At 46.1% G+C, this 27,330-nt stretch overlaps 1 protein-coding gene across 6 annotated transcripts in view; it reads right to left on the bottom strand.

The window, feature by feature from the left end:
• Positions 1 to 27,330, bottom strand: part of EML6 (EMAP like 6) — a 174,812-nt gene that overhangs the window by 83,539 nt on the left and 63,943 nt on the right. For 4 of the 6 annotated variants that reach the window (XR_014545789.1, XM_083604734.1, XM_083604730.1 and 1 more), the window contains exons 5-10: positions 27,172 to 27,240; positions 23,693 to 23,878; positions 22,484 to 22,619; positions 8,723 to 8,924; positions 3,935 to 4,072; positions 2,646 to 2,902 (exon numbers count right to left, since the gene is read on the bottom strand). Coding sequence is in view for 5 of the 6 variants with exons in the window: in XM_083604734.1 (XP_083460860.1) it covers positions 2,646 to 2,902; positions 3,935 to 4,072; positions 8,723 to 8,924; positions 22,484 to 22,619; positions 23,693 to 23,878; positions 27,172 to 27,240 (988 nt within the window). In the remaining variant the exon portion in view is untranslated. Of the gene's footprint in view, positions 1 to 2,645; positions 2,903 to 3,934; positions 4,073 to 8,722; positions 8,925 to 22,483; positions 22,620 to 23,692; positions 23,879 to 27,171; positions 27,261 to 27,330 lie in introns of those variants that run through there. The other 2 variants (XM_083604732.1, XM_083604733.1) reach the window with 2 other exon arrangements.

Here is a 27,330-nt window from a genome sequence, read left to right as displayed (position 1 = left end):
CCTTATTTTTTCTAAACATTGTTAGATGAGCTTCCCCAAGTCCCCCTATCTGATTTTCATTTTACCTCATCTTTAGCAGTTTACATATATCATTATTTTAAACCATTTTTTAAAAACACGCTTACTTTTACCATAAAAATCTTCACATGTTATCACTTACAAATGATACTATTTTAAAACACACCGTCTTCTACTTCTAACCCTACAGCCTATATCCACTTCCAAGGCTATTCTAGACTTAAAATATTAACATATTTTTTCTTTAAACGTCTTCCAATCTTCTTCCACCGTCTCTTCTATTCTCTTCTATTCTTGGGCACTCGCCATCATCACTGGCTGCTCAAAAAGTAGGGCCGGGTGTAGCAGCAGTACCAGACTCCTTGCCTGATCACAAAAACGCGCCACAACTCCTTTGTTTATATTATCACTGTAAGCCTAGGGTTTACAAATCTCATAACTGTCTCGCCAGAGTGGTGCATGCTCTGGTTATCTCCCGCTTGGACTACTGCAATGCACTCTACGTGGGGCTACCTTTGAAGGTGACTCGGAAACTACAACTAATCCAGAATGCGGCAGCTAGACTGGTGACTGGGGGCGGCCGCCGAGACCACATAACACCGGTCTTGAAAGACCTACATTGGCTCCCAGTGCATTTCCGAGCACAATTCAAAGTGTTGGTGCTGACCTTTAAAGCCCTAAATGGCCTCGGTCCAGTATACCTGAAGGAGCATCTCCACCCCCATCATTCTGCCCGGACGCTGAGGTCCAGCGCCAAGGGCCTTCTGGCGGTTCCCTCATTGCGAGAAGCAAAGCTACAGGGAACCAGGCAGAGGGCCTTCTCGGTAGTGGCACCCGCCCTGTGGAACGCCCTTCCAGCAGATGTCAAAGTGATAAACAACTACCTGACATTCAGAAGACATCTTAAGGCAGCCCTGTTCAGGGAAGTTTTTAACGTGTGATATTTTACTGTATTTTTGGTTTCTATGGAAGCCGCCCAGAGTGGCTGGGGAGGCCCAGCCAGATGGGCAGGGTATAAATAATAAATTATTATTATTATTATTATTATTATTATTATTATTATTATTATTATTATTATTATTATAACATCGCTGTTGTTTCAGAAGAAGCGGCGTTCATCTGAGCTGCATGCTGTCCCCAGAAAGCTCTCCTCTGGAAAAGTGCAGAGAGATGGAGTCTGGCTTCCACGCTCAATAGGAGTGATCTCTGAAACCACTCTAAACTTCCTGCTCACTAGCTGGACATGTATGTATGTATGTATGTATGTGTGTGTGTGTATATATATATATACATTAAAATAAACACATATATTTAGAATGAGCAAGCCACCCCTCGCCACCCCCTGTGGGCAACCATGCAACCCTTCCCTATTTTTTGAAGACTTTTCAAAAGAGCCCCCCCCCCAAGTCTGACTCTAACCTGCATGCATTTCGGACCCATTTTGCAGCCACTTCAAAACGATCCCAAATGAGCAGTATGCAGGCTCCAGCCGTCATATAGAATGACGGCTGGAGAATAAAAATAGAGAAAGGGGAGGAACAGTGGAATGCTCTACTTGGAGGAAATGGTTGAACTGGAACTCTGGGCAGGGACACTCACTTTGGCAGCTAGGCTATACTGCAACATTTTGTTGCAGATTCCACTTTTAACAACGGTCTGTGTTATTATCTGTTTGCTTCTTTTATTAATTCCAAGGTGACCTGATTATACTTTTATGTTCTACTACAGGGAAGATGACAATGTTGATGATTTAGAAATTTGAGTTAGTTTTGGAGTTGTTCTAGATTCTGATAATGGCTACCCCGTTATCCTTTCTGCTGCACCAGGTCAAATCCTAGACCTTTCCCACCTGTTCCAGAATAATTGCTAATGAAAGGAATTTGGAATTTTTCTTCAAAGAAGTTTTCTGTTACATATTTTATCACATTTCTTTCCTGAATCAACACATAATGATTTCAATTTGAGCACAACCTTGGACATAATTCAGGTGGGATAGTAAATCTGACTAGGATGAGGAAAAGTCGGGTTCAAACCCCTGTTCAGCAATGAAGTTCACTGTGTGTGTGATCTTGTACTAGTCACTATTGTTGGCTCATATCAAGCAAGTCAAGCAGACCTGCCTGAGGACTGCAGAGCAAGCAGGGATGGGAAAGAAGTTAAACCCAGGTTTGCAGTTAAAGAACTTCCCTAAGTCACAATATTCCTAAGATATTACGAGAACCAAAACACAACCATCCTTCAAAACTTGCACTTCTCCGAATTTTGTAATATATGTAGTTCTCTAATCAAGTATTGTGTACAAAAATATATACGCTATGGTAAAATGTGCATTAAAATATATATATTAGTGAAAAATAAATTTTATTTCTTTGCAAAAATATGTATACTGGGAGAAATTTGCACTAAAATGCTGGTGAATTTTCCTGAGGACTTTAAAAACAAATCACAGACGGATGTGAAAATGTGGAAAACTTAAGACTTGAAAACGAGAAACTGACTAGAAACTGAAGCTGAAACATTTGCCTTTCCCTGGTACCAATCAGCCTTTATACCTGTGAATTTTAAAACTGCACAGTTCTGTTTACAGATGTTTAAAAACCAATGCAAATCTAAAGGAGAGGTCTTACATGGCATCCTGTAGAAGAAGCGTTCTCCCGCACCATCATTCGTTTGCAAGAATTTGCTGTCCAGAGACCAGTCGATATGAGTAATAAAGCTAGAAGACTTGTTGCATTCTCCAGTTTTTTTGTACCGCTGAGCAACTGCATAGATATCCACGGGGCCATCATTGGAACCCACTGCAAGATAGCAGCCATCTGGCGAAAACTTCATTTCATGAATTACTTCTTTCCGGTCTTTGATATGAACTACCTCTGTCATATCTCTGCAAAGGGGTGGAAATGTCAACAGCAGGCTTGAAGTTGCAAAATGTTAAAACCAAAACCAAGCCCACGCCACCTCAGAAGTCCTGACTTATTTATTACTTCGATTAAAAAGAGCCCACCTTTCAGTTTCCAAAATGTTTTTAAAAATAAACAGGTATAATTAAAACAGAGGTTTTATTTCACTGGAGCCTACAGGCAGAACAGTGTGCACTGGGTTGCAGCCTTAGAAGAAGTGCACAGTGTCAGTAAGCCGGAGCAGATTATTACCAGCAGGTATCAGAGAATGTGAATTTATTAGGGACATTTTGTACTTTGTCAGGTTAATAAATAAGCACAGCCTCCAACCATACTTCCTATATTACTTGGGTAACGCTCGCAATTCATAACCAGATAATATGTACATTGACAAGCTAATAATGTGCACAGTATCTTATTGAGTGTTCTGTTTTGTACACTGTTCAACATCATTTGGACACTGTGCATGTTAACTGAAGAATGTGCAAAATCTCCTCTTCACACTGTCCATTCGTGTACACTCCCAATGCTTTCATCTCCAACAAACTCAAATTAAACCCCGCTTGCACAAAATTAGCCCAATCTGGAAAGGCCCATTTCAGTTCAATTAATGATAGTGTATCAGGCTGAAAGCAAGCCTTTTGCTGATTTGCTGTCTCTTCAGCTCTCGTCTTTCTTGCTCAGCTCATGTGCCCAGCTTTAAAGACAATATTATGGTATGTTAAAAATATTCCCCATTCTGTCTGAACTGGGAAACTGTTGTTTAAGGGCTGCTTAAAAACCAGGTTTTTAAACTAGGATCTGGTTACTGGAGAAAGGGAGTGGCAAGGAAGCGAGAGGAAAAATTGTGGGCACACACCTTGTTCTCAGGCAAACAAACCATGGCTTATCAGAAAATTATGAGCTGGGCTATGGACTTGTTATAGAATGGTGCAAGTAGCACCCACAATTTCAGATTTGGTCCGAGTTTTTAGAACATGCTTGCTTTTGTTAGATTAATTTTCTTCTTCTCCTACCTTACTCTCAGAACAATGAAGGAACCATCCTTCATTCCCAGGGCCAGCTGAGATCCGTCAGGGCTGAAAGATACACTTCGCACAGCTTCTTCCATATTGCAACGGGCAATCAAGGCGTGGTCAGCAAGGCTCCATAACCTGCGCAAGAACAAAAAGGACCAGAGAAAACTTATCATTGCAGAATATGCTAGTTATTTTTACATGGCAGCAGAAACTTTTGTCCAGATTCTACTTGCTGCTCTCACTTCCTATTACACTAGCCTATTCCCAAATGAAGAAAACCTGCATTTTTAATTCTATCATTAACACATTCACAAAAAACCCTCAATAATCATTTGGGTGCTACAAGTATAATATAGGTGTTTGAGACGTTGGAGGGGTTTTGTGCACTTTTGGATGGTGTCTTCTAACCTTAAAGGTAAAGGGACCCCTGACCATTAGGTCCAGTCGCAGACGACTCTGGGGTTGTGGCGCTCATCTCGCTTTATTGGCCGAGGGAGCCGGCATACAGCTTCCGGGTCATGTGGCCAGCATGACTAAGTCGCTTCTGGCAAACCAGAGCAGCGCATGGAAACACTGTTTACCTTCCCGCCAGAGCGGTACCTACTTATCTACTTACACTTTGACATGCTTTTGAACTGCTAGGTTGGCAGGGGCAGGGACCAAGCAACAGGAGCTCACCCCATTGTGGGGATTCAAACCGCTGACCTTCTGATCGGGAAGTCCTAGGCTATGTGGTTTAACCCACAGCGCCACCCGCGTCCCTAACCTTAATGACTGGTAATAGGTTACTGAGTTGTTTAAGCTACCATTTCCCAGGGGTTCCTTCTCCAGAGCTCTGGAATGCCTATCGGTAGGTGAGCTGCAAGATTTAATTGCATTAGGAACTGGATAGGAAACAGAGTGTGTGCTTACTCCAGAAGCCTCAGGCCTGCAGGATAGAAAGTAGGAACACTCTCATGGTCCATGGACTGTATCCAACAAAGTCATCTTTTTGGTGCAAAGAATTCTGGCTGCACAACAGGACTTCCTCTCCTTTTCCCACGTGCCCCATGAACATGCCCCATTCAGGGTTGGAAGAAACCCTGGACAAAATCAAGCCTATGTGTATGGGGATCTAGATCCATAGCGAGAGAGAAGTGGGAGAAGTCCTGTTGTACATGCAGAAGTCCTTGGGCTAATGGGATGGTTTTGCTAGGTGCAACCCTATGCTGATGGAGAACGGTGAATGTACTGTTATGCACTGAGTTGAATAGGATCCAAAATGCAGCAGTCTGATCGGTCCTAGAACAATAGGATCCAAAATGCAGCAGTCTGATTGGTCCTAGAACAATAGGATCCAAAATGCAGCAGTCTGATTGGTCCTAGAGCAATGCAGCAGTATGATTGGTCCACAGGAGCCACCCAATCCAGCTCCAGGTGGAAGTGAATCCACAACCTGATTGGTCTACAGGAGAATCCCAGAATTAGCCAATCACGTGCAGCCCATTGTGTAAATAATGTATATAAAGCAGATGTTTTGGGGGAACCTTCATTCCTCCTCACCACTATGAGCTGAATAAAGAGCATGAAATCCACTCTCGACTCCGAGTATATTTCAGTACGCTTGCTGCTTCCTTGTCCTGAGTGATGAAGTCATTTGCCCTGTGTTTGTCTGTGTGTGTGTGTGTGTATTATAAATCACTTTGAATTAACTTGGTTTGTTTGTTTTTAAAGTGACCAATTAATTTAAAAATAAATAAAATGACGATGGGGCTTACCCAATTGGCAACAATATATTTTTAACAAGATGTGATGATGGGGGCCATGTAAAAAGTAAAAGTACTGCTGGGACAGAGCAACAGGAGTTCATCCCGTTGCGTGGATTCGAACTGCTGACCTTCTCATCAGCAAACCGCAGAGGCTCAGTGGTTTATACCGCAGCGCCACCCGCTCCCACTTGGGCGTCATGTATACATCACACTAACTTAATGTCTCCAGCAAAACAAAGCAGAACTATGGTCTGTCTCCAGGTTGAGTCTTCCACACCCAGAACCAAGAGAGGGCCTTCTCGGTAGTGGCGCCCGCCCTCTGGAATGCCCTCCCATCAGATGTCCAAGAGATAAACAACTACCTGACATTTAGAAGACATCTAAACTTCAGGGAAGTTTTTAATGTGTGGCATTTTAATGTCTTTTTAATCTTTGTTGGAAGCCGCCCAGAGTGGCTGGGGAAATGCAGCCATATGGGTGGGGTACAAATAATAAATTATTATTATTTTATTATTATCTACATTACACCACCACCACCCCCCAGAACATTGCACCTGGAACACTGGCAGCTGCTTGTGCCAAGTTAAGGCAATTTGTCCACCTAGATCAGTGTTATCTGCTCTCATTGGTTGTGGCTGTGTAGGGTTTGCAGGAAAAAATATTTTCCCTTGCCTGCTACCTAATCGTGTTAAATGGAAATGCCAGGAACTTAATGCGGGCCCTTCTGCATGCAGAGCATGTGCTCAGCTACCCAGCAATGTTCCACCCCTAGTACACTGACAAATCTTTCCACCAGGAGCAAACACCAGTAAAAAATAAAATAAAAATGCAATATGCAAATGATGCCACAAAGCATATGCAAGGCATGAATCAGAAAATCACAGATATTTCAACATGTTCAGCACATCAAGAATAGTTAGTATCAGCTGCTCAGAATGGTAAAAATGAGAGGGAAAGACCCGTCTCCTAGGAAACTGGCTCCCTCGGCTTTTCCCGTGAATTACAGAATTACCCTGACATCAAACTGAAGCGATATAGGAATGTACTAAGTCAACTAGAGAGATCAAGTTTAATGCAGGAGTTTGTCGAAAGGGTTTGGTTTCATTAGGGGGGGGAAGCATGGCAGACTTTGACAAATGTGACCCTGCCCTTATATTAACAACTATGCTCAAGACACCCACAACTTGCGGCCCTCCAGATGTTTTGGCCTACAACTCCCATGATCCCTAGCTAACAGGACCAGTGGTCAGGGATGATGGGAATTGTAGTCCAAAACATCTGGAGGGCCGAAGGTTGGGGATGCCTGCTCAAGACAGTTTCTTCAGATCAACATGCAAGGAATATAGGAGAAGGACAAAGGTTCCATATTTAAATGTTTAGAAAAATTAGGAAGGAGCACAGATAGCTGCCTTTTAACAAGTCAGACTACTAGTCCATCTTGTTCAATGTTGTCTACGCTGACTGGCAGTGGCTGTCCAGGGTTTCAGACAGGGGTCTCTCCCAGCCCTCATGTTACAGAGCGTGCTGGTCAGTAAATCACACAGTTCCAAGTTGGGAGTAAACTCTTTATTAGCAAAAACACAATCTTCACAGACTTGGTTGCAGTGATCAGGTGGGATTGCTATCAGGAATTATAACAAATATAGAGTAAGCCATCTGTGTCAGCAATGAAAGCATTGCGTTGACTGGGTTTAAACTATTTTGATATGATTCTTGATCAATCCACAGCTCTGCATCCCTGTTCCATTTCTCTTTCTTGACCAGTCACGTACACTGCCAGTTGCCCAGGCAGGCATCCTGGGTCATCAAAGACAGTGGGCAGTTTCTTTGATGTAGCTTTTCTGATATGTTAATCTTAGGATGTTAATCTTAGGGCCAGGAAACAAGTTTCACATAAAGGTGATAATGATCGCTGTCCTCCTGGCCATCCTTCTTATCATGTATATTGTTTGTTTATGACCTCAGGGGTTGCCAAATAGCTCCTTTGTAGCTCTGTTTTGTTTACCCCAGAAATATGTGTGCTTAATTAGTTTTGGTAGTTTAACTTTGTCCCCATGTGGGGTTTGTTGAAATGCTCAGAAGAAATCTGATTGGTTCTTATGAACACTCTGTAAAAAGTTCTTTTGTGAATAAAACGACCTGGGCCGAGGGGTGGAGACAGCGAGATTATTATACGCACCCTTCCCAGAGTCTTGCTGGTTCAAGCCTCTGTGTGTATTCTTATTAATCAGAGTTCAAACCTTCCTTTACTTTTTTTTTTTTTTTTTAAAGATATTTATTAGAGTCCAAAGAATTGTGTTTTCTTGGAACTACTCCAGCTTATTCTACCAGACACCTGGCCACCGAGTTTATTTACTGGAAACTTATGCTGGCTGCTGCATCACCCCGCACCCAAAAAAATGGGTTACTTAGCAACCACCTCACCAGTAAATTAAGGATCTCATAAGCTTTACTGGTGTTTCGGAACAATTAATGCTTGAGCCTTCCTCTGAGAAAAATTTAGCAGAACAGGAATAGTTTTCAGAGCCATAATTCAGTGGTGAAGCATCTGCTTTGATTGCACGTCCTCTTTCATGATGCATGCTTGTGTGTGTGTGTACAGAAATCTCTGACTTTTACAGGGCTTGACGCATACATTGCCCTACAGTGGTACCTCAGGTTAAGTACTTAATTCGTTCCGGAGGTCTGTACTTAACCTGAAACCGTTCTTAACCTGAAGCACCACTTTAGCTAATGGGGCCTCCTGCTGCTACCATGCCGCCAGAACCCGATTTCTGTTCTCATCCTGAAGCAAAGTTCTTAACCTGAAGCACTATTTCTGGGTTAGCGGAGTCTGTAACCTGAAGCGTATGTAACCTGAAGCGTATGTAACCCGAGGTACCACTGTTCTTACTTTGAGTCTCTGGCCCCACTCCCCACTGGTGTGTCCCTCCATGGGATGTTTACCAACAAGGAAATGCCCCCATCCCCATTTTAAAGCATGGCAGCTCCCCAAAATGTATGTGGCGACAGTCCATAGGCCATCTTCTTGCCTTACCTCACAGATCGATCATCGCTGCCGGTAACAACTAACGGTTTCTTGGGATGCACCGCCAGGGCCCAGAGCTCTCCTTCGCAGTGACCTTGCATTATGAGCATGGGCTTGTCTCTTTCTCTCACGATGACCTCAAATATTTCGCTGTCCTGCGTCCCTGCTAAAAGCCGGTCTGCTTTCCAGCACACGCTTCGGATGGACAAACCTGAGAGAGGACACAATAGCCTTAGAATGACAATGGCTGATTATAGGTGAGGATATTAATAGACAAGATGTTAAATTGTTTTTATATGCAACAACAGCAGCAAGAGTATTGTTAGCCCAGAAATGGAAGCAAGAAGAGATTCCGACGAAAGAAGAATGGCAGACAATATTAATGGACTACGCAGAATTCGATAAAATGACAGGAAGGATTCGAAACCTGTGGGACCAGAGATTCACAGAAGATTGGAAGAAATATATGAACTATTTGAAGAGCGACTGTAATCAACAAATGATGCTAGTAGGACTACAAGAAGTTTTGTAAGGAGAAATAAATGAAACATTGCAAAATAGAGAAAGATTAGAGATATTAATTATGAGATTTAAATGTAATAGTGAAAGTAAGAAATGTATATTAAGTGATTAGATTGGAAAATTTTCAGATGTGATTGATGGAAGTCAAAAAAGATTGTATAAGATGTAAAAGTATGTTTAATTATTGTTGAAAATGATATGTTAAAAAACTAATAAAAATTTATATATATATATATAAATAGAATAACGATGGCTGGCTATCAGTCTGTTTATATGGCATATAGAATCATAGAGTTGAAAGGGACCCTCTGGCCCACAGTCGTCCCAGGGTGGGCTCAAACCACCAACCTTCTGGCCAGCAGCAAGACACACTGATCCATTGTGCCATGATCCAGTAAAAGTTAAGCCCTTAAGTTAGGGTTGCCTCTGTAGCAGGAACCCCCCCCCCAATCATTCAGTTTGTACAAACTTCACACACCCTCACACACTACATACGCTACACTTCTGTTATAAATTCATAGAAAATCAACCATGCATCGGATTTGCACTGTTCCACTTTTATTTTACTCCATGAAGGAAGGACTACAAAATGGGGAAGGTTTGATACAGGCCAGCCATAATCCCTTGAACATCCCAGCACATCCACAGGAGCCCTGCCCAGTTGCTATGCCAACCCTGATGGTCCTAGACAGAAGACAATCAAGATTACAAAGAACTCCCATATGGGAGTGGATTCAGCATGGACTGGAACAAAGGACAATGATCAGATCTTCCCTCAGGGGGCAGGAAACTGCGACTACCTTTTGTCTTCTGAAAATGACTCATGGGGAGGGGGAGAAGGGAACCAGCCAGGTGACAGGACACTCAGGTTACCATCACAACTCCTCCCTCAACCCCTCCTTTCTGTAATGTATGCATGATGTTTCTGGGGGTGGGCTTGACCTAGAGGATGGGAATTTCAAAAGTTTTTATAAGGTCTTGCACACCATTTTTCTGTGTCTTTCCTCTCTCCTGCAAGTGAGGGGAATACCCTGTTGCAACAGTTCAATAAAGGCCAAGCCTACAGGCTGCTGTTTTGCTCCAAATTATCCTGGTTGGTGTCTTTACTTTTTGTCCAAGGGAGCCCTCGGATTTTTCCGGTAACACCTCGAACTCAGGATGAAAGGGGGAAACGTGCTAAGAGGAAGGCACACTTGGCAAACCCTCACCCGATCAACTCCCGCCTGGAAACCTATGTCCCCACTGTGGAAGAACACGTGGATCCAGAATTGCCCTCCACAGTCACTTACGGACTCACTGTTAAGACCATGTTCATAGAAGACAATCTTACTTGACTACAAGTGATCACCAAAGAAGAAGATTCTGAAGAGCCTATAAGAGCATGTTATGATGACTCTCATTTTAAATATTTCTACTATATGTAGGCTATAGAAGCTGTGATATATTGCTGAGGGTGGGCAGGAGAAGAGAAGATGAAAGCAAGTCTTCAACCACCAGTTATGCCTATGTCTCATCCAGAAAGTATAGCCAGAGATATTTGGCAAATTAAAAAAATCCACCCGGACAGAAATTTTACCCCTGGAAAAAAGATGTGTCCTGGAAAAAGAGGACATGTGGCAACCCTACTTAAGTTGCACTGTTTCCTGTGGGTGTTCAAAATGTGCACTGAAAGCAGTGTGACTTAAAAGCACTCAGCCCTGGCTAACTTCTGCCTGCAGTGGACCAGTGCTCCTTCAGTTGGTATTCAGTGCAGCTCATAACACTACAATGAATATGAATACAGGTAACTTGCAGCTTACGCGAGGTTTTGGTTAATGGGAGTCCATGCATAATAATGTAAAGCCACTTGTTTCCTGCTTGTCTCATGATTTCTAGGGGGTCTGAGCAGTCTTCTGTTTGCCCTGCTGCTTTTCCCTCAGGGAACCTTTACTTCTTTACTGCTGAATCGGAGCAAACATCAATCTGTGGAAAATCTGATGGACATATGCTCTGATTCAGCAGTAAATAAGAGAGTTTTCCTGTGGGGGTGCAGCAGGGCAAACGGTAGCATGGACAAGCTCACAGCTGCCGAGTCCAGTGCTGTCTATCAAAGATGAAAGGCAGCTCACCTGGGGCTTGTTAAGGCCTGCCTGCCAGGGTCTGCAAAAAACAGGGCCCAGGAGGCCAGGAAATACCAATATGCCATTGGTGTACTATATATCTCTCCATGGGCCGCAAGGTGGAAAGACCTCATTTCGGATGCTGATTTTCTGATTCGGCACACACACATTTTAATTTTTTTTAGGTAACTGCTGACACCTGCTCACAAAACAGCATTCTTTCCATTCTTCAGCTTGTGTAGTAGCCAAAGGTTAATTTATGTAAATGCACACGCCATTCTTTATTAAGTGCTGTTAATTGAGAGGTATTTTATCTGATACGAATCAGAAATCGGTCCTTTTCTCTCTCTAGTTTACCATCACTGACTATCTTAACAAAGTGCATATGGATGAGGACTACAGAACAGTTAATTCTCGCTGCTGGCAGGCTTGCAATCTGTTTCGTCAGATAAAGCTCTCTTCTACTGTACAATAAGCAGATGTGCCCTGTTTCCAAAAATACTAAAACAAAACTGACTTTAATCTCATTCTTCCATCGAACTACAGGTTTGCTATGTTTCATGGGGATTAAGTCACTACATGGCATGGTCTAATATTAATTCCTGGTTCAGACTCTGAAAAATCTTTCACATATGAAGAGCCTGGCTAGTTCAGCCTAAGGGCCTAATTCAGCCCAGCATCCTGCTTCTATAAGGGGCAACCAGACGCTTCCAGGAAGCCCACAAGCTGGTCATGAATGCAAGACCTGTCTCCCATTCCTCAAGCAAGGCATGAAGGTTCCAGCTTTCTCTCGTTAACCCAGAATTATGTGCTCAGATTATTTTCAGGGGGGGTTCACTCCCTCTAAAGATTGTTAGGATATAGTTCAGAAAGGACTCATTCAGGTGTCCTACATGCCAGGAAACGAAATTCCTGCAGATCTGTTGTCTGAGGCTGTTAACAGAGAACAACTTAAGGTTTATGTACAGAGGTTGCAATTGGGTTTGTTATGTACTGAGTTGAATAGGATCCAAACTGCAGCAGTCTGATTGGTCCTAGAACAATAGGATTCAGAATGCAGCAGTCAGATTGGTCCTAGAACAATGCAGCAATATGATTGGTTGGCAGGAACCACCCAATCATGCTCCAGATAGAAGTGAATCCACAACCTGATTGGCTTACAGTAGAATTCCGGAATTAGCCAATCATGTGCAGCCCATTGTGTAAATAATGTATATAAAGCAGATACCTTGAGGGGACTTGCATTCATTCCTCCTCACCACTATGAGCTGAATAAAGAGCATGAAATCACTTTGCGACTCTGAGTATATTTCACTGGCGACGAAGGTGGGATCCCGCTGAGCTGACTGCCACACACAGCACCGCAGCACCGCCACCTGCCGCACCGCTGCCTCGCACCGTGTATCCAGGCTTCAGCTCCGGGACACAAGGAACTCAGAATGGCAACCGACAGCAGCTTCTCGCCGTTCAACCCAGCATCTGGAGACTGGGATGCGTATGCCTCCCGTTTCACCTTCCTCCTAGAAGCCAAAGGGGTCACCGATGAAGAAGACGCCAAGAAGAGGGCGATATTCTTCAGCGTCTGCGGAGAGGAGACGTTTGAAATCGCCCGGGCTCTCCTTGCACCCGAAGACGTCGCTACTGTTCCATACAAAACAATAATGGAACAGCTGAAGGGGCACTTTTCGCCACAGCCCTCTGTGGTGGCTCGTCGAAATGCCTTCTATGCAAAGCGGCAAGCCCCTGGGGAAACCATAACTGGGTTTGTGACCTCTCTCCGCCAAGCTGCCCGGTTCTGCAACTTCTCAGAGCTGGAGAACATGCTTCGTGACCGCCTCGTCGGTGGCCTGAAGGATGAGAAGCTGCAACAACGCCTCTACGCTAAGAAGGACCTAACGTTCCAGGTCGCTCTGGAGGAGGCCCTGGCAACGGAAGCTGCCGAGAGGTCGACGCAAGAGGCACGGCCGAGCCAGCCGTCCCAACCGAGGGTCCACCACGAAGACCTCACCGACGACTCAGGATCCAACAGGGAGGAGGTGCACCGAGTACAGCAGCGCACTCAAGCAGCCCACATACCACAGCTGCCTCGACGAGAAGCAGGGAACTGCGCAAGCTGTGGAGACAGTCACGAGAGGAGGACCTGCCGTTTCCGCAACGCAGAGTGCAGGCAGTGCAGAAAATTGGGACACATCGCCCGGGTGTGTCGAGCTCGGCCCACCCGACGCCAGGCATCAGATGACCAATCCAAGAGCCCCAGGTCCCGGGGCCCAACACACCAAGGCAACTCGACGGAGCTCACGGACTTCCAGGTATACCAGTTGCCCCACCCCAACGTAGAGAAAATTTATGTAGAGGTACAGATAGAGGGGGCCCCATGCCGCATGGAGCTTGACACGGGTTCAACTCTATCCATAATCTCGGCAAGGACCTTAAGGAAACTGTGTCCTACTGGGGGTCCCAAACTCAGGCCGGCCCCATTCACCCTCCGGGACTTCCAGAAACGTAAGGTCCCCACAATGGGGGTGGGGACCTTCAGGGTGCAATACCAAGGGCGGACGCGGCAACTGGACTTGCTTGTGGTCAAGGGCCCCTACATTAGCTTACTGGGATTGGCATGGTTTGGACCACTGGGGCTAGCCGTCACCGGGGTGAACCACACGAGCTTACAAGTGGACGTGGACGCCATATGCAAGGAATTTCCGGGGGTTTTTGATGGGAAATTGGGACAGTATACGGGCCCCCCCATTGCTCTACAGCTTGACCCCGCAGTACGACCAGTCAGGCTCAAGGCCCGCCGGGTCCCGTTCGCCCTGAAACCCCGTATAGACGAGGAATTGGACCGACTCGTGGAGCAAGGCGTGCTGGAGCCGGTGCCTAATGCCCCCTGGGAAACCCCAATCGTCACACCCGTCAAGCCGAATGGTTCGGTCCGCATCTGCGCAGACTACAAATGTACCATAAACAAGGCCCTCACGGCCCATGCATACCCAGTGCCAGTGGTCAGCCATGTCCTTGCCACCCTGGCTGGGTCGAAAATTTTTGGCAAGCTGGACTTGGCCCAAGCATATCAACAACTGCCAGTAGATGAGGCCACAGCAGAGGCACAGACGATTGTGACGCACAGAGGAGCGTTCAGGGTAAAGCGGCTGCAATTCGGTGTCAGCGTGGCACCAGGCATATTCCAGAATCTAATGGACTCTCTCCTTAAAGGGATTCCTGGCGTCACCCCCTTCTTCGATGATGTGTTGATTGCCGGGCCCACACCAGAGGAGTTTGAGGACCGCCTCCGCACCGTTCTGCACCGTTTCCAGACGGCGGGTCTCAAGGTGAAGCGGGAAAAATGTCTACTAGGAGTGCCTCAGGTGGACTTTCTGGGATTTATGGTGGACGCAGAAGGGGTCCACCCGACTGGGGACAAGGTACGGGCCATTTGTGATGCCCCAGCGCCCAAGAACAAGACTGAACTTCAGGCCTTCTTGGGACTATTGAACTTTTACCATTCCTTCCTTCCCCACAAGGCGGCGGTAGCGGAGCCCCTACACAGACTCCTGGACAAGCGGGCCCCTTGGGTGTGGGGCCAGCGCCAGGAGGCCGCATTCCAGGCAGTCAAGGACTTGCTTGTCTCAAACTCGGTCTTGGCACACTTCGACGAGAGGCTGCCGGTGGTGCTAGCATGCGACGCCTCACCCTATGGCATTGGCGCTGTCCTGGGACACCAACTCCCGGATGGAAGAGAGGTACCGGTGGCATACTTTTCCCAGACACTCAACGCAACCGAGCGGAACTACTCGCAAATCGACAAGGAGGGTCTGGCAATCGTGAAGGGAGTAAAAAAATTCCATGATTTCTTGTACGGGCGGCCCTTCACCGTGGTGACTGACCACAAGCCCTTGCTTGGCTTGTTTGCCTCCGAAAAGCAGACCCCCCAAGTGCTGTCTCCTCGTGTCCTCAGGTGGTCAATTTTCCTTGCCAGCTACCAGTATGCACTGATTCACCGCCCTGGGAAGGCGATGGGCCATGCGGACGCCCTCAGCAGGCTACCACTACCGGAAACAGGCCCCGACCCAGCACCTGCACAAGAGGTTATGAGCCTGGAGCTGCTTCCCGACCGCCCCATTCAGGCACAAGAAGTTGCACACCATTCCAAGAAAGATAGGGTCATCTCCCGCGTCCTGGACTGGGTGTGGAGGGGATGGCCGAGCAGCAGCCCCGGGCCAGAATTCGCCGGCTACACAACCCGCAAACATGAACTGTCGGCCCACAAGGGGTGCCTGTTATGGGGAAGCAGGGTCGTTGTTCCCCAGCCCCTCCGCAAAAGGGTCCTCACAGCCCTACACGAGACACACCCAGGGGTAGTAAGAATGAAGGCCCTTGCCAGGAGTTATGTGTGGTGGCCGGGGATCGACGGAGAGATAGAGGCCTGGGTCAAACACTGCCAGGCCTGCCAAGAATCCCGCCCAGATCCCCCAAGGGCCCCAGTCCAGTCCTGGGAGTCCGCCCGAGCACCATGGTCACGCCTGCATGTGGACTTCGCTGGCCCCTTTCAGGGGAAAACATTCTTCATAGTGGTGGACTCCTACACCAAATGGCTGGAAGTCGCACTGGTACCGTCCACTTCTACGTCCGCAGCCATCCGGGTACTACGCAGGCTGTTTGCAACCCACGGGCTCCCTGACACTCTCGTCTCAGACAACGGGACTGCATTTACGTCAGGAGAATTCCAAACCTTCACAGCGCAGAACGCCATCCGCCACATCCGTTCGGCGCCATTCCACCCTGCCACCAATGGCCAAGCAGAACGCATGGTGCGGACCACCAAGGACACCCTTCGCCGCATGACGCAAGGGGATTGGGAGTACCGCCTTGCCACATTCCTCCTAGCACAACACAGCACCCCCAGCTCAACGACTGGCCGGAGCCCCGCTGAACTACTAATGGGTCGGCGCCTTGCAATCAGATTGGACCGCCTTCACCCCGATAGAGCTCAGGATGAGGTAGTGGTGGGGGAAGGCAGGAACCCCCGGACCTTCGAGGCCCAGGACCCAGTGTACGCAAAGAATTTTGGGGCAGGCCCAGCATGGGTACCCGCCACAGTCACCAGGGTCACTGGTCCCGTGTCGTACGAGGTGCTAACGGATGGGGGGCAATGCTGGCGCCGCCACTGCGACCAGATACGGCGACGATTCCCGGGAGAAAACCAGGAGGAGGAAAGGTCAGAGGAGTCCCAAGGGAACAGAGGGGCAGTGAGGCCCATAGAGCAGGAGGGGCCAGCAGGAGAGGCAGAATCAGTAAATACAGAGAGGACCCGCGAAGCCAAAAGGACACCGGAACCAGAACCACGACTGAGCGAGCCGGTTGCACCTGACCAGACAGGCCCATCACAGCCAGCATCCTTGGAACATGAGCCAGAACCTGAACCCCGGACCAGGGAACACCCCAGGCCGCAACGCACACGTAGGCCACCGGCGTACCTCGAGGACTATGAATGCGACCTCCCGGGCAGGACTGGAACTTAGAGGGGAGGGGTGTTATGTACTGAGTTGAATAGGATCCAAACTGCAGCAGTCTGATTGGTCCTAGAACAATAGGATTCAGAATGCAGCAGTCAGATTGGTCCTAGAACAATGCAGCAATATGATTGGTTGGCAGGAACCACCCAATCATGCTCCAGATAGAAGTGAATCCACAACCTGATTGGCTTACAGTAGAATTCCGGAATTAGCCAATCATGTGCAGCCCATTGTGTAAATAATGTATATAAAGCAGATACCTTGAGGGGACTTGCATTCATTCCTCCTCACCACTATGAGCTGAATAAAGAGCATGAAATCACTTTGCGACTCTGAGTATATTTCAGGGTTGAACCACAGGTACTACAGGTTACATGGAAAGGGGGAGGATGTTAGGATATAGTTCCGTTCCACCTTAAAAGGGTACAGGCAGGACTGTTGTGTGTCACATGCCTGTTTACTTCCAGCACAGATCTGCTGGGAACTTCCGTTTGTATATAGCTTTTGTATTGCTGTTTTGCTGGAGACGAAAGGAAGCAGACATGTTTTCCTTTGTTCCTGAACTATACTGAATAAAATGCCTGTAAATACTGCTTACACATCTCTGTCCGCCTCTTCTGCTGCAAAGAGTTCTTATCTCTTCTGGTTTGCGTGCCCAGAGTCTCTAAAGGTATCTGGGGCTTGAGTCACAGTTTTGATGCTGTTCCGAGAACTGGAGTATTGCCTGGCTGCCGGCCGGTGCCTGGAGCCAGCTGGGGGCCTCCCAATTGCCCCCAACTCCCGGCAGCATCTCAACAAGATGTGGTCTCACAACTCAGAACTGATCCTGGACACTACTCTGTAAAGGTGCCGCACACTTCTGTGTAGACAGAGTTTCCCAGCTTTAGGGGCGGCCTCTATTCTGAGACACCACCCTCCTGAACTTCCAAGGGTGGGAGAATTACCATGAGGGCCTTCCCTGCTGATCTTAATACCCAAGAGCTTCTGTGCTCTCAGATGTTTGGCGCCGAAGGCTTTTAGGGCTTTAAACACTAGCGTGAAGATCTTAAATTGCACCTGGAAATGAACAGGCAGCCAAAGCAGTTGGAAGAGAAGCTACATGAGTTCTAAACCTAACCCTAATCAATAATCTGGCCACTGCATTTTGAATCAGTTGAAGCTGCCAAGTCGTCTTCAAGAGTAGCCACACTTAGAGCTCACGAAGCATCTTGGTCAAGTCATTTCTGCCCAAAAGCGGCTATATACCTGGCAAATCAGATGGGGCTGGAAACACAAACTCCTCACCACTGAGGAAACTTTGCCCTCCAGTGACAATGCTGGATGCGGGAGTATCCACAAAATATGAAGCAGCTTATTCTAAGGGAGTGCAACCCTGACCAGAACAGGTTGTCTCCAGACCTCCTGGGATTGAGAACTTGGAACACAAAACCATTTCTGTTTTTTCAGGACATTTGCATAGGCACTTACACAGACATTCCCTATTTATCTACTTGCACTTTTTGGCGTGCTTTCGAACTGCTAGGTTGGCAGGAGCAGGGACCAAGCAAAGGGAGCTCACCCCATCATGGGGATTCGAACCGCCGACCTTCTGATTGGCAAGCCCAAGAGGCTCAGTGGTTTAGACCACAGTGCCATGGGGCACATGCTTCCCCCCTCAAAAGGAGCCAAAGTGCATCTGCAAAATTCTCTGCAAGTGGAATTCTGCCTCAATGAGACAATTAGTATTAATAGTTTATACCTCTACATCTGTGTGCTGCAATTTTCTTTGCCCTCGTGTGCTTCTCTCCAAATGTTCTCTACGCAGAATCAATGGCTAATAAATGACATTAATTTGATGAACCCCCTAATGAGACACCCCCCCTTAAGCTAAAAAGATTTTAATTTCCTTCAAGGCTGGAATGCATTCTAGACCCCCTGGGGGAGGTTAACTGACATGCCTATACAAGCAGCACATATGGGGTAAATGGCATTTATAAATAAATGATGGCATCCTACTGCTGCCTATCATTCTGAAGAGAAGATCTTTGCCCCTCCATAAATGTGGTGACCATCGCTCTCCTGACAATTGTAAAAGTATACAGTCATACCTCGGGATAAATACGCTTCAGGTTGAGCGCTTTCGGGTTGCGCTCCGCGGCGACCCGGAAGTAACGAAGCACATTACTTCCAGGTTTCGCTCCTCGCGCATACGGAGACGGTCAAAATGACGTCACGCACATGCGCGGAAGCAGCGAAACGCGACCCATGCAGACGCGTCTTACATTATGTTCAGGAAGTGAACGAGGCTCTGGAACGGATCCCGTTTGCACCCCAAGGTACCACTGTATATGGAAACTGGAATTGCTCTAAAACAAAAGGATAGTCCACATGTTTTTATGGGATTCTTACCTTAGAAATTAGCTTTGTCATTCCCCACTCTCTCATTCTTTCTCTCTCTTACACACACAACCACATATATAAATACAGGTATATATGTAGACACACACACACACACACACACACACACACGTTTATGTAGGAATAAAATACATTGCATCACTCTTCCTGAAGCATTTTCTGCACACACCCCTATGAGATATAACCCCAAATGCTTGGTTTTCCTAATACATACATCTTTTAATAAATCTGGGCTGAGTTCAAGTGACTCATCCAAATTTACTATGGGGCATTTCTTATTGATACATTCATAGGTTCCTTGAAACACTACAGGAATGACCAGGTCAGCTTCTTCTGAGAAAAAGCACCCACACACCCATTTATTCAAACATAACCTTATATATGCACCTATGCAATATTCAACTGTCTACAGATCCTGCAGAATTTGCTTATTACCTAAAGAACAAGCCTTATTTTGAAAAACAAAACAAACAGATGATGAAAATGCCCTTCTGATCCCAAATATATTCATCTGAGTCTGTCTTCTTAGCAGCGGCGGAGCAAGCCAATAGGGTGCCTGGGGTGGCATGCATGCCCTGTGCCCAAGGGATGGGGCCAGCCACCCGTGGAGTGGGGCCAACCGGGGAAGAAAAGCTCTGTGGGGCCTCCGAGGATTCTGCCTGCCTCCTCCCACTCAGCCACCCTACAGCTTAGGGGGAGGCAGTGGGTGGACCGTTTGGGCACCGCAGAGAATGCGCTCGCCTAAGCCACCATGTCTCTCCCAGGAGAGACGCGTGGCTTGGGCGCACTGCATGCACCGCGGTGAGTGCTGCCCAGAATTTGGCACCCCCCTCAGTGGTGACACCTAGGGCCACCTGCCCCTACTGCACCCCCTTCCTCCGCCTCTGCTTCTTAGGTCAATTAATTAGTTGGAGGTTCTTGAGAAAATGGTTTCCTCGCTTAGGTCTCTGGGCGAAAGCTGGCCTTTGTGAGAAGAGGATACTGCTGGGGAAACGGGGGCCTCAGGCAGGCCCCCAGCTGGCTCCAGACGATCACCAGTCTCCTGTGGAATAGCATCAGTCAGTCAGTGACACGAGCCTCAGATACGTTCCGAGACCCGTGCACACTCTGTCAGCAGAGTGTATAAATCATCCACAACGGAAGAGGAAGACAGAGCATATTTACAGCATTTATTCAGCGTAGTTCGGGAACAAAGGAAAACATGACTGCTTGCCTTCGTGTCCAGCAAAACAGCCATAATACAAAAGCAACATACAACAGAAGTTCCCAGCAGACTGTGCTGGGAGTAAACAGGCATGTGATACACAAACATCATGTTGTTGTTTAGTCGTTTAGTGGTGTCCGACTCTTCGTGACTCCATGGACCAGAGCACGCCAGGCACGTCTTCCACTGCCTCCCGTAGTTTGGTCAGACTCATGTTTGTAGCTTCGAGAACACTGTCCAAACATCATGCCTATACCCTTTTAAGGTGGAATGGAACTATATCCTAACAGATACATTAGAGTAACTAGGATGAGATCATTGGGTTGAAGTGCCTGTGTTATCTTGTGCTACGGTGCTTCAAAGCCAGAGACTAACTAGAAAGTGATCTCAGCTGTGTGGGAGCACACATATATTCAAGTGCTAGAAGATTCTAGATTGTACACCTGATTGGCTTAGGGGATTCGCCCCACTTGCAATGCATTGTACTATGAAGCTAGCTTGCTATTGTCCCTCAATCTCCATTTCATCTCTGCTGTGTCTCCATGTTGCCTTCTGTGCTTTTGTACCTATTTCTTTGCACCGCCCGAGAGATCCTATTGTCTGTGACTTCTGAAACCTCTGTTATGTGGAATGTATAGAAGGATAAGGGTTAGGAAGATAGCTTTGTAACTTTATTCTGATTTGTGATTCCCAGCTATATCTCTTAATTGGCTGTGGCTATTTTTATCCCCATCATTCTGAGGTCCTCTTACACGCCGAGTACACAGGTGCTTCAACCTCGGAGAAATGTCAGTGCCCATTTCTATGGATTTACTGCTGTTAACACTGATGAAGCTCAAACTGTGTCTGCAAAGGAGATCCTGCAGAGAAGTTATCCGGAGAAATAATTTAAAGGACAAACCACTAACTACAAAAATACAATGGCATAAATAGCATCAAAATCACTATTTATAGAAGCATAAATGGGGCCACAATGCAATGGAGGCGGGTGACACTAAAATAAATGAATGGAGAAGATCTCTAGCATTTTCAGGTAGCAGGGGCAAGAAAAACTTTTGTGTGTGTGACAGTACAATGGTATAGCTATTAGGTAACACTTTTATGCCAAGCATAATTTCGCATACATATTTCTGGAAGGTTCACTCCATTGAGATACGTGGGACTTACAACATAAAAACCTCTCTGGATCAGACTGGGATCCACCAAGTCAAGGGTCCTGTTTCCAGCTGGATCCTTTCAGGGTACCCACAACTTAGAGCATCTTCACATGTGCACCTCAGTCTGTAACACTTGCTAAAAAAGAAGCCACTAGCCAGTGCTAGTCAAGTTGCTCACTAGGAGCTATCCATGGTCCTGCAACTTCTGTCCAGCTTTGACTCTTTTTCTGTGGGATCCAGCACTGGACCAGAATATGACATCATATCCCATAATACTCCCACACACAGCATTGCTAGATGCAATCACGCAGAGTGCTGCTGCTGCTAAGTATTGTCCTGCACTGCCACAAGGTAATCCCACAAGGGGTTACCAACCATGGAGGAGACTCTACAAGAGAGCAGCTTTCTCTGGACCCCCTCAAAGCTGAAGCTGGCCCAGAAATACTGGGCTTGGTGGACAAATATTCTGACCTGCTATAAGGCAGCTTCCTACATGGTCTGTTAAGGCAGTTTGAGTATCAGAGTAACACACACACATCGCAATCTGCAATCCAAATGCTATGCCCATTCATTTTGCCACCTCCAATTATTCTGTAGCACCACCCAACATGAAACGAAGGAATTGGTTGTGCTTCACTTGGGGAAGAGGTAGTACCGTAAGCTACAATTGTGGGGGAAAAGGCAAAATCTGAAGGGCAGATGTGCTAACTCTTGTATGTATTCCACTGCCTCCTCAGGACCACAGCAATAAGGATTAAATTCAAACTCGGAGGAAGAGAAAAAGAACAAAAATATTCATGTTTTGTATTGCATTAAATGCATGACAAATAATTTCATAGAATCATAGAAACATAGAGTTGGGTAAAAAGTATTTTCATTACCTTTATAGCCTTGTTCATTTTCCCTGAGATCAATTTTAGTTATTGGCTTAAAAACAGTGTCCCACAGTCGAATGCAGCCATCTCTCCCACCGGTGGCAAAACCTTCTTCACATGCATACATGCTAAAAATGCCAGCCTGCGAATGAACAACATACATACTTGAACTGGATTTTTAACAAAAGGCATTTCAAAGCCCAAACCTGTTTGCAAGGGCTTAAACGTCATCACACTTAGGTTGGCTTCACATCAGCTTGTTTTTCCTATGAAACTCCCATTGTTTATATAAACCCAATGATTTGCTGATTCCACCATATATCAGCGGTCAGAGGCAGAACCTTTCCATAAGTGGGGGAGCGAATAATGAACATGATCATGTTTATCATGTGATGGTTGCCAAGTGAACACCTCCCTTAGCATGATTTATAAGTCAGGACCTCCACACAGAAAACCTAACTTCTTTTTTTGTTAACAAACAGCCTCATCCAGGGTTTGCCACCGTGGGACCCCCAGATGTTGCTAGGTTCCTACTACCAAAGGTCCCAGTCCTCCTGACCAATGGTGAGCTGGGTGATGGGTGATGGAAGTTGCTGCACTGAAGCACTCCCAAGTCATGAGCGGTGGTCAGGAAGTGGCGTGATGCTCTCTCTGTAGCTTCTCACTTGCTGCGTTTCCTGGCAAAATCCTGTAAAATATGTGGCAACCTGCTCCTGAAAATTTTGGAGAAGTTTCACACACACACCTGTACAAAAAAGCAGTTGGAAATGTGCCTCTTTTCATAGGGGAGAAAGCTTTTGAGAACCAGAGGCAAAGGTAGGATTTCAGCACAGTCTTAATTCAGAATACAAAACCTACTGGATTAATGTAGAAGAAGAAGAGTTTGGATTTGATATCCCGCTTTATCACTACCCAAAGGAGTCTCAAAGCGGCTAACATTCTCCTTTCCCTTCCTCCCTCACAACAAACACTCTGTGAGGTGAGTGGGGCTGAGAGACTTCAAAGAAGTGTGACTGGCCCAAGGTCACCCAGCAGCTGCATGTGGAGGAGCGGAGACGCGAACCCAGTTCACCCGATTACGAGTCTACCGCTCTTAACCACTACACCACACTGGCTCTCCTTCCCGAAGGGCCTCTGTGGTGCTTCAGAGCTAATTCAGGGAAGACGCTTCGTTATTTTCACAAAACAGAACCGAGAAAGTAGGAGGCAACTTACACCATGAGCTCCTTGAATTGTGCGGGCTAAGGTGAGCCCTTTCCAGACGTAGATGTCTCCATTTAAAGCACCAGAGTATGTGACGTCATCTTTTGCGCAGGACAAACAGAGGATAGTTTGCAAGTCTCCTGTTTTACCAAATATTCCTCTTTTGGCTGTCAAGGCATTTCCGCAAAGAGTCCAAAACTACAACGCAAAGTACAAAAAGGAGTCTGAGAGACTCGTGATCTGAGATCATCCTAAAGGCAGAGCATATCTCCACGTTGCTTGAGAACCTTGCAAGAGGCCCCAGTTGCTTCCGCTTACTTTATGCCGTGCATTTATGTGAATTATCAGTGAATTATCAGGGTGGCCTACACGCATAAGCCACTCTGGGAGCCCATTCAGTTGAAGTGTGGGGTTTTAAAAATGCTTTGAACAAATAAACCCATTAAAATACATAAACACACACACACACAAAAACACGTATTAACAACAAAACATGCAGGAGGAGCATAAAATCACATGGCAGAGATAAAAATCTGATTTAGACAATGGTGAAAGCAATAATAAATAAGTAATTAACAGCAACCACGCAGAGCTAAAGGAAAAAAATTGGATGAAAGGGTATGAAAGTGAAGGATAAATCCATTATTTTAGCCGCTCAATTGCTTCACGGCCCTATCATGTATCACCTGTCTTAATGTTAGTGGATCAGTAAATGTTAAGGTCACGCCTGCATCTGGTGACCTTTGCATGATTTCTATCGGCATTTGCAATCTTCTCTTTTTGCCTCTCTGCTCACAATCTCAGAGCTCAAGAACAGTCTCCCCACAAGATGAAACTGAGCAAAACAGAGTTTTCGTTTTGCTGGTAGCCCATCTCCCAATCTTTGTTCTCTGTTAGCAGCCCATCTCTCAGGTGATCTTTTGAACACAGCAAGCTGAGTCCAGCTATTAAGAGTCAGACTTCCAGTTTAACTCTCCAAGCATTGATTGAATTCTAATACTTACTAAATCAAGGGATTACGGATGTCTTGCACCCACAAACGCAAAACAATAATAATAGTAGAAGGGGCCAGGTTTGGGTGTCGTCATGGACAAACAAACAATCAAACAAACAATCAAACTTGTTCTTAAGTTTGCCAATGTTTTGAGAATATAATATCAATAAAATCTATTTTTTAATGTTGAAATGGAGTCATTCTGAACCCTGCCATTAACTGCATTTCCAGAAAGGACTTTAAAGGGGTCTTCCTTTGCAGGCTGATACAGTTAAAATAAACTAAAAAGGGTTTGCAAGGGTTAAAAAATTTCTTTCACCAAACGTGAATGATAATTCCTCCAGATAACAGCATCTCTAATACCAGAGAGCTTCAAAAGCAATTTACATATAGCCCTGCCAGATTGGATAGCTGATTGCCTTCAGACAATATTAGTAAATTCTGGCATGCCGTTGTTTGTTTGGCTTGAATGATGATTGCCTGGGTTAATCAGGACATCGGTTTTACAGATCCCAGGTGCCAAAATAATAAAAGCAGGTGCTCAGCTTCCTGCAGAGAACAACAAACAGCAATTCTTCTCCTAAGGCCTCACCTTAGGAATCTGAACACAGCGCCATGTTAGAGGTGCAAGACTCTTGGCAGAAAATAATCATTCTGGTCCTCACACCCACTTAATTGAGGAGAAGTAACTGCAATCTGTCAAACTGGCTCCTGAGCACCAGGACCAAAAAAATATATTCAGGGCTTCTAGTATGCAACAATACTTGTTTCTGCCTGTTTGTTTCTCAAATCTGGAATTACACATTTTGAAAATTCCATTTTACTTAAAATTATATCCTTCCTTCCATGTAATAATTAGTAAAGTAAGTGTGGACAAAAAATTGAATCTGAAACAGGTAAAGAGTCACTGGTACCGGGGCGTAGGAAGGCGGGTGCGGGGGGTGCGGTCCGCCCTGGGTGTCATCCCTGAGGGGGTGACAAAATGGCACACTGCGAGGGGCGGCACTTACCACGGGGCCTGGCCTTCAGCACACCTGAGCCATACATCTCTCCTGGGAGTGACATGGTGGCTTGGGCCCCCTGAGCTGCCTGAAACGGCAGCATGGTGCTTGCATCCGCCAGGCGGACTCTGTGGACAGCTCGCCGCCCTGCCCCTGGGTGCGAATCGTCATGGCGCCCTGTGGGCGGCTCACCCCGCCCCCGCCCCTCTGGGTGCCGGAGCAGCTAGCTACGCCCCTGACTGCCACATGCCACACATTTAAAGCACATTTCTCTCCATACAAAGAATACTGTAAATTGTAGTTTACCCCTCCCAGAACCCTACAGTTCCCAGGATTCTTTGGGTGCGTGTTCTTGAAATGTGCTTTAAAACGATGGTGTGTGCACAGCACTTGTCTATTCCATATTGCTGTAACCACAGAGCCTAGGACTTGCCAATCAGAAGGTTGGCGGTTCGAATCCCCATGACGGAGTGAGCTCCCGTTGCTCGGTCCCTGCTCCTGCCAACCTAGCAGTTCGAAAGCACGTCAAAGTGCAAGTAGATAAATAGGTACCGCTCTGGCGGGAAGGTAAACGGTGTTTCCGTGCGCTGCTCTGGTTTGCCAGAAGCGGCTTAGTCATGCTGGCTACATGACCTGGAAGCTGTACGCCGGCTCCCTCAGCCAATAAAGCAAGATGAGCGCTGCAACCCCAGAGTCGGTCACGACTGGACCTGATGGTCAGGGGTCCCTTTACCTTTATGTGGTATTAGAATATTGCATAACTCCAGTCTTGGGTGTCTCATTTAAACAAAGTGAATTCTACAGGCTAAACGAGGCCCATCTTTTGGACTTTGACAACAAAATCCGACAAGTTGGTTTTCATGCTGGGCTGCAGGACTGGCTACAGCTTCCATTCCCCAATGCAGAACTAATTATGCTTAATTAATAAGGCTGAAAATGTTATGCGATATAATTGCTTAAATACGTGTGTGTGAGTGTGTGTGTGTGCATGAGAGGGAGGACATCAGTAGATGCAAGTACTACCCTGAGAAACAAAGAGAAATACAGAATAACATGGAATTTAATTGTAAATTGATGTTGGAATTGGGTATAGCAGCCAAAGAAAACATGGCCTTGGAGAAAAAAGTGAAATACAAATGGAAAAATTTGATTAACATTGGTGATTGCAATTTAACGTTTTCCATTTGGTGATTATTTAAATTGCTGGTTCAAGTAATCTTCACTCCAAATCAATTCATCTTGGGAGAAAATGCAGAGAGAGAGAGAAAGCCAAGCAGGAAATAAATATTTCCTAAACTATACTATGTGTCCCTTCTGCTTTGCTTGATAAGCAGTCCGTCACTGCAATCACTTTATATTGAATAGTTCTGGAAGTTTGCCACACCGAGCTGGCTACATAACAGTCACTGCTTTAAAAAAAAATGTAAAAGAAAATATGCCAAGGAATTATAAAGAGTTTCTTTCATTGGCAATGCAAAGCATCAAAACCAATTTACCTTGATATGTTTCACTCCACAGCTAGCCACTCTGTTGGGTTGATATGGGTCCCAGGAAATATCAAAGATCTGTCAAAAAATATTCAAAACTGCTACACTAAATTAGAAACCACATGCATTCATATCAGATATGTCATAAATTCAATAAACATATGCCTG

This window comes from Podarcis filfolensis, assembly GCF_964270895.1.
Source record: "Podarcis filfolensis genome assembly, chromosome: 3".
NCBI lineage: Eukaryota > Metazoa > Chordata > Lepidosauria > Squamata > Lacertidae > Podarcis > Podarcis filfolensis.
The sequence above is the reverse complement of the archived record's forward strand: the minus strand, read 5'-3'. Positions and strand labels throughout refer to the sequence as shown.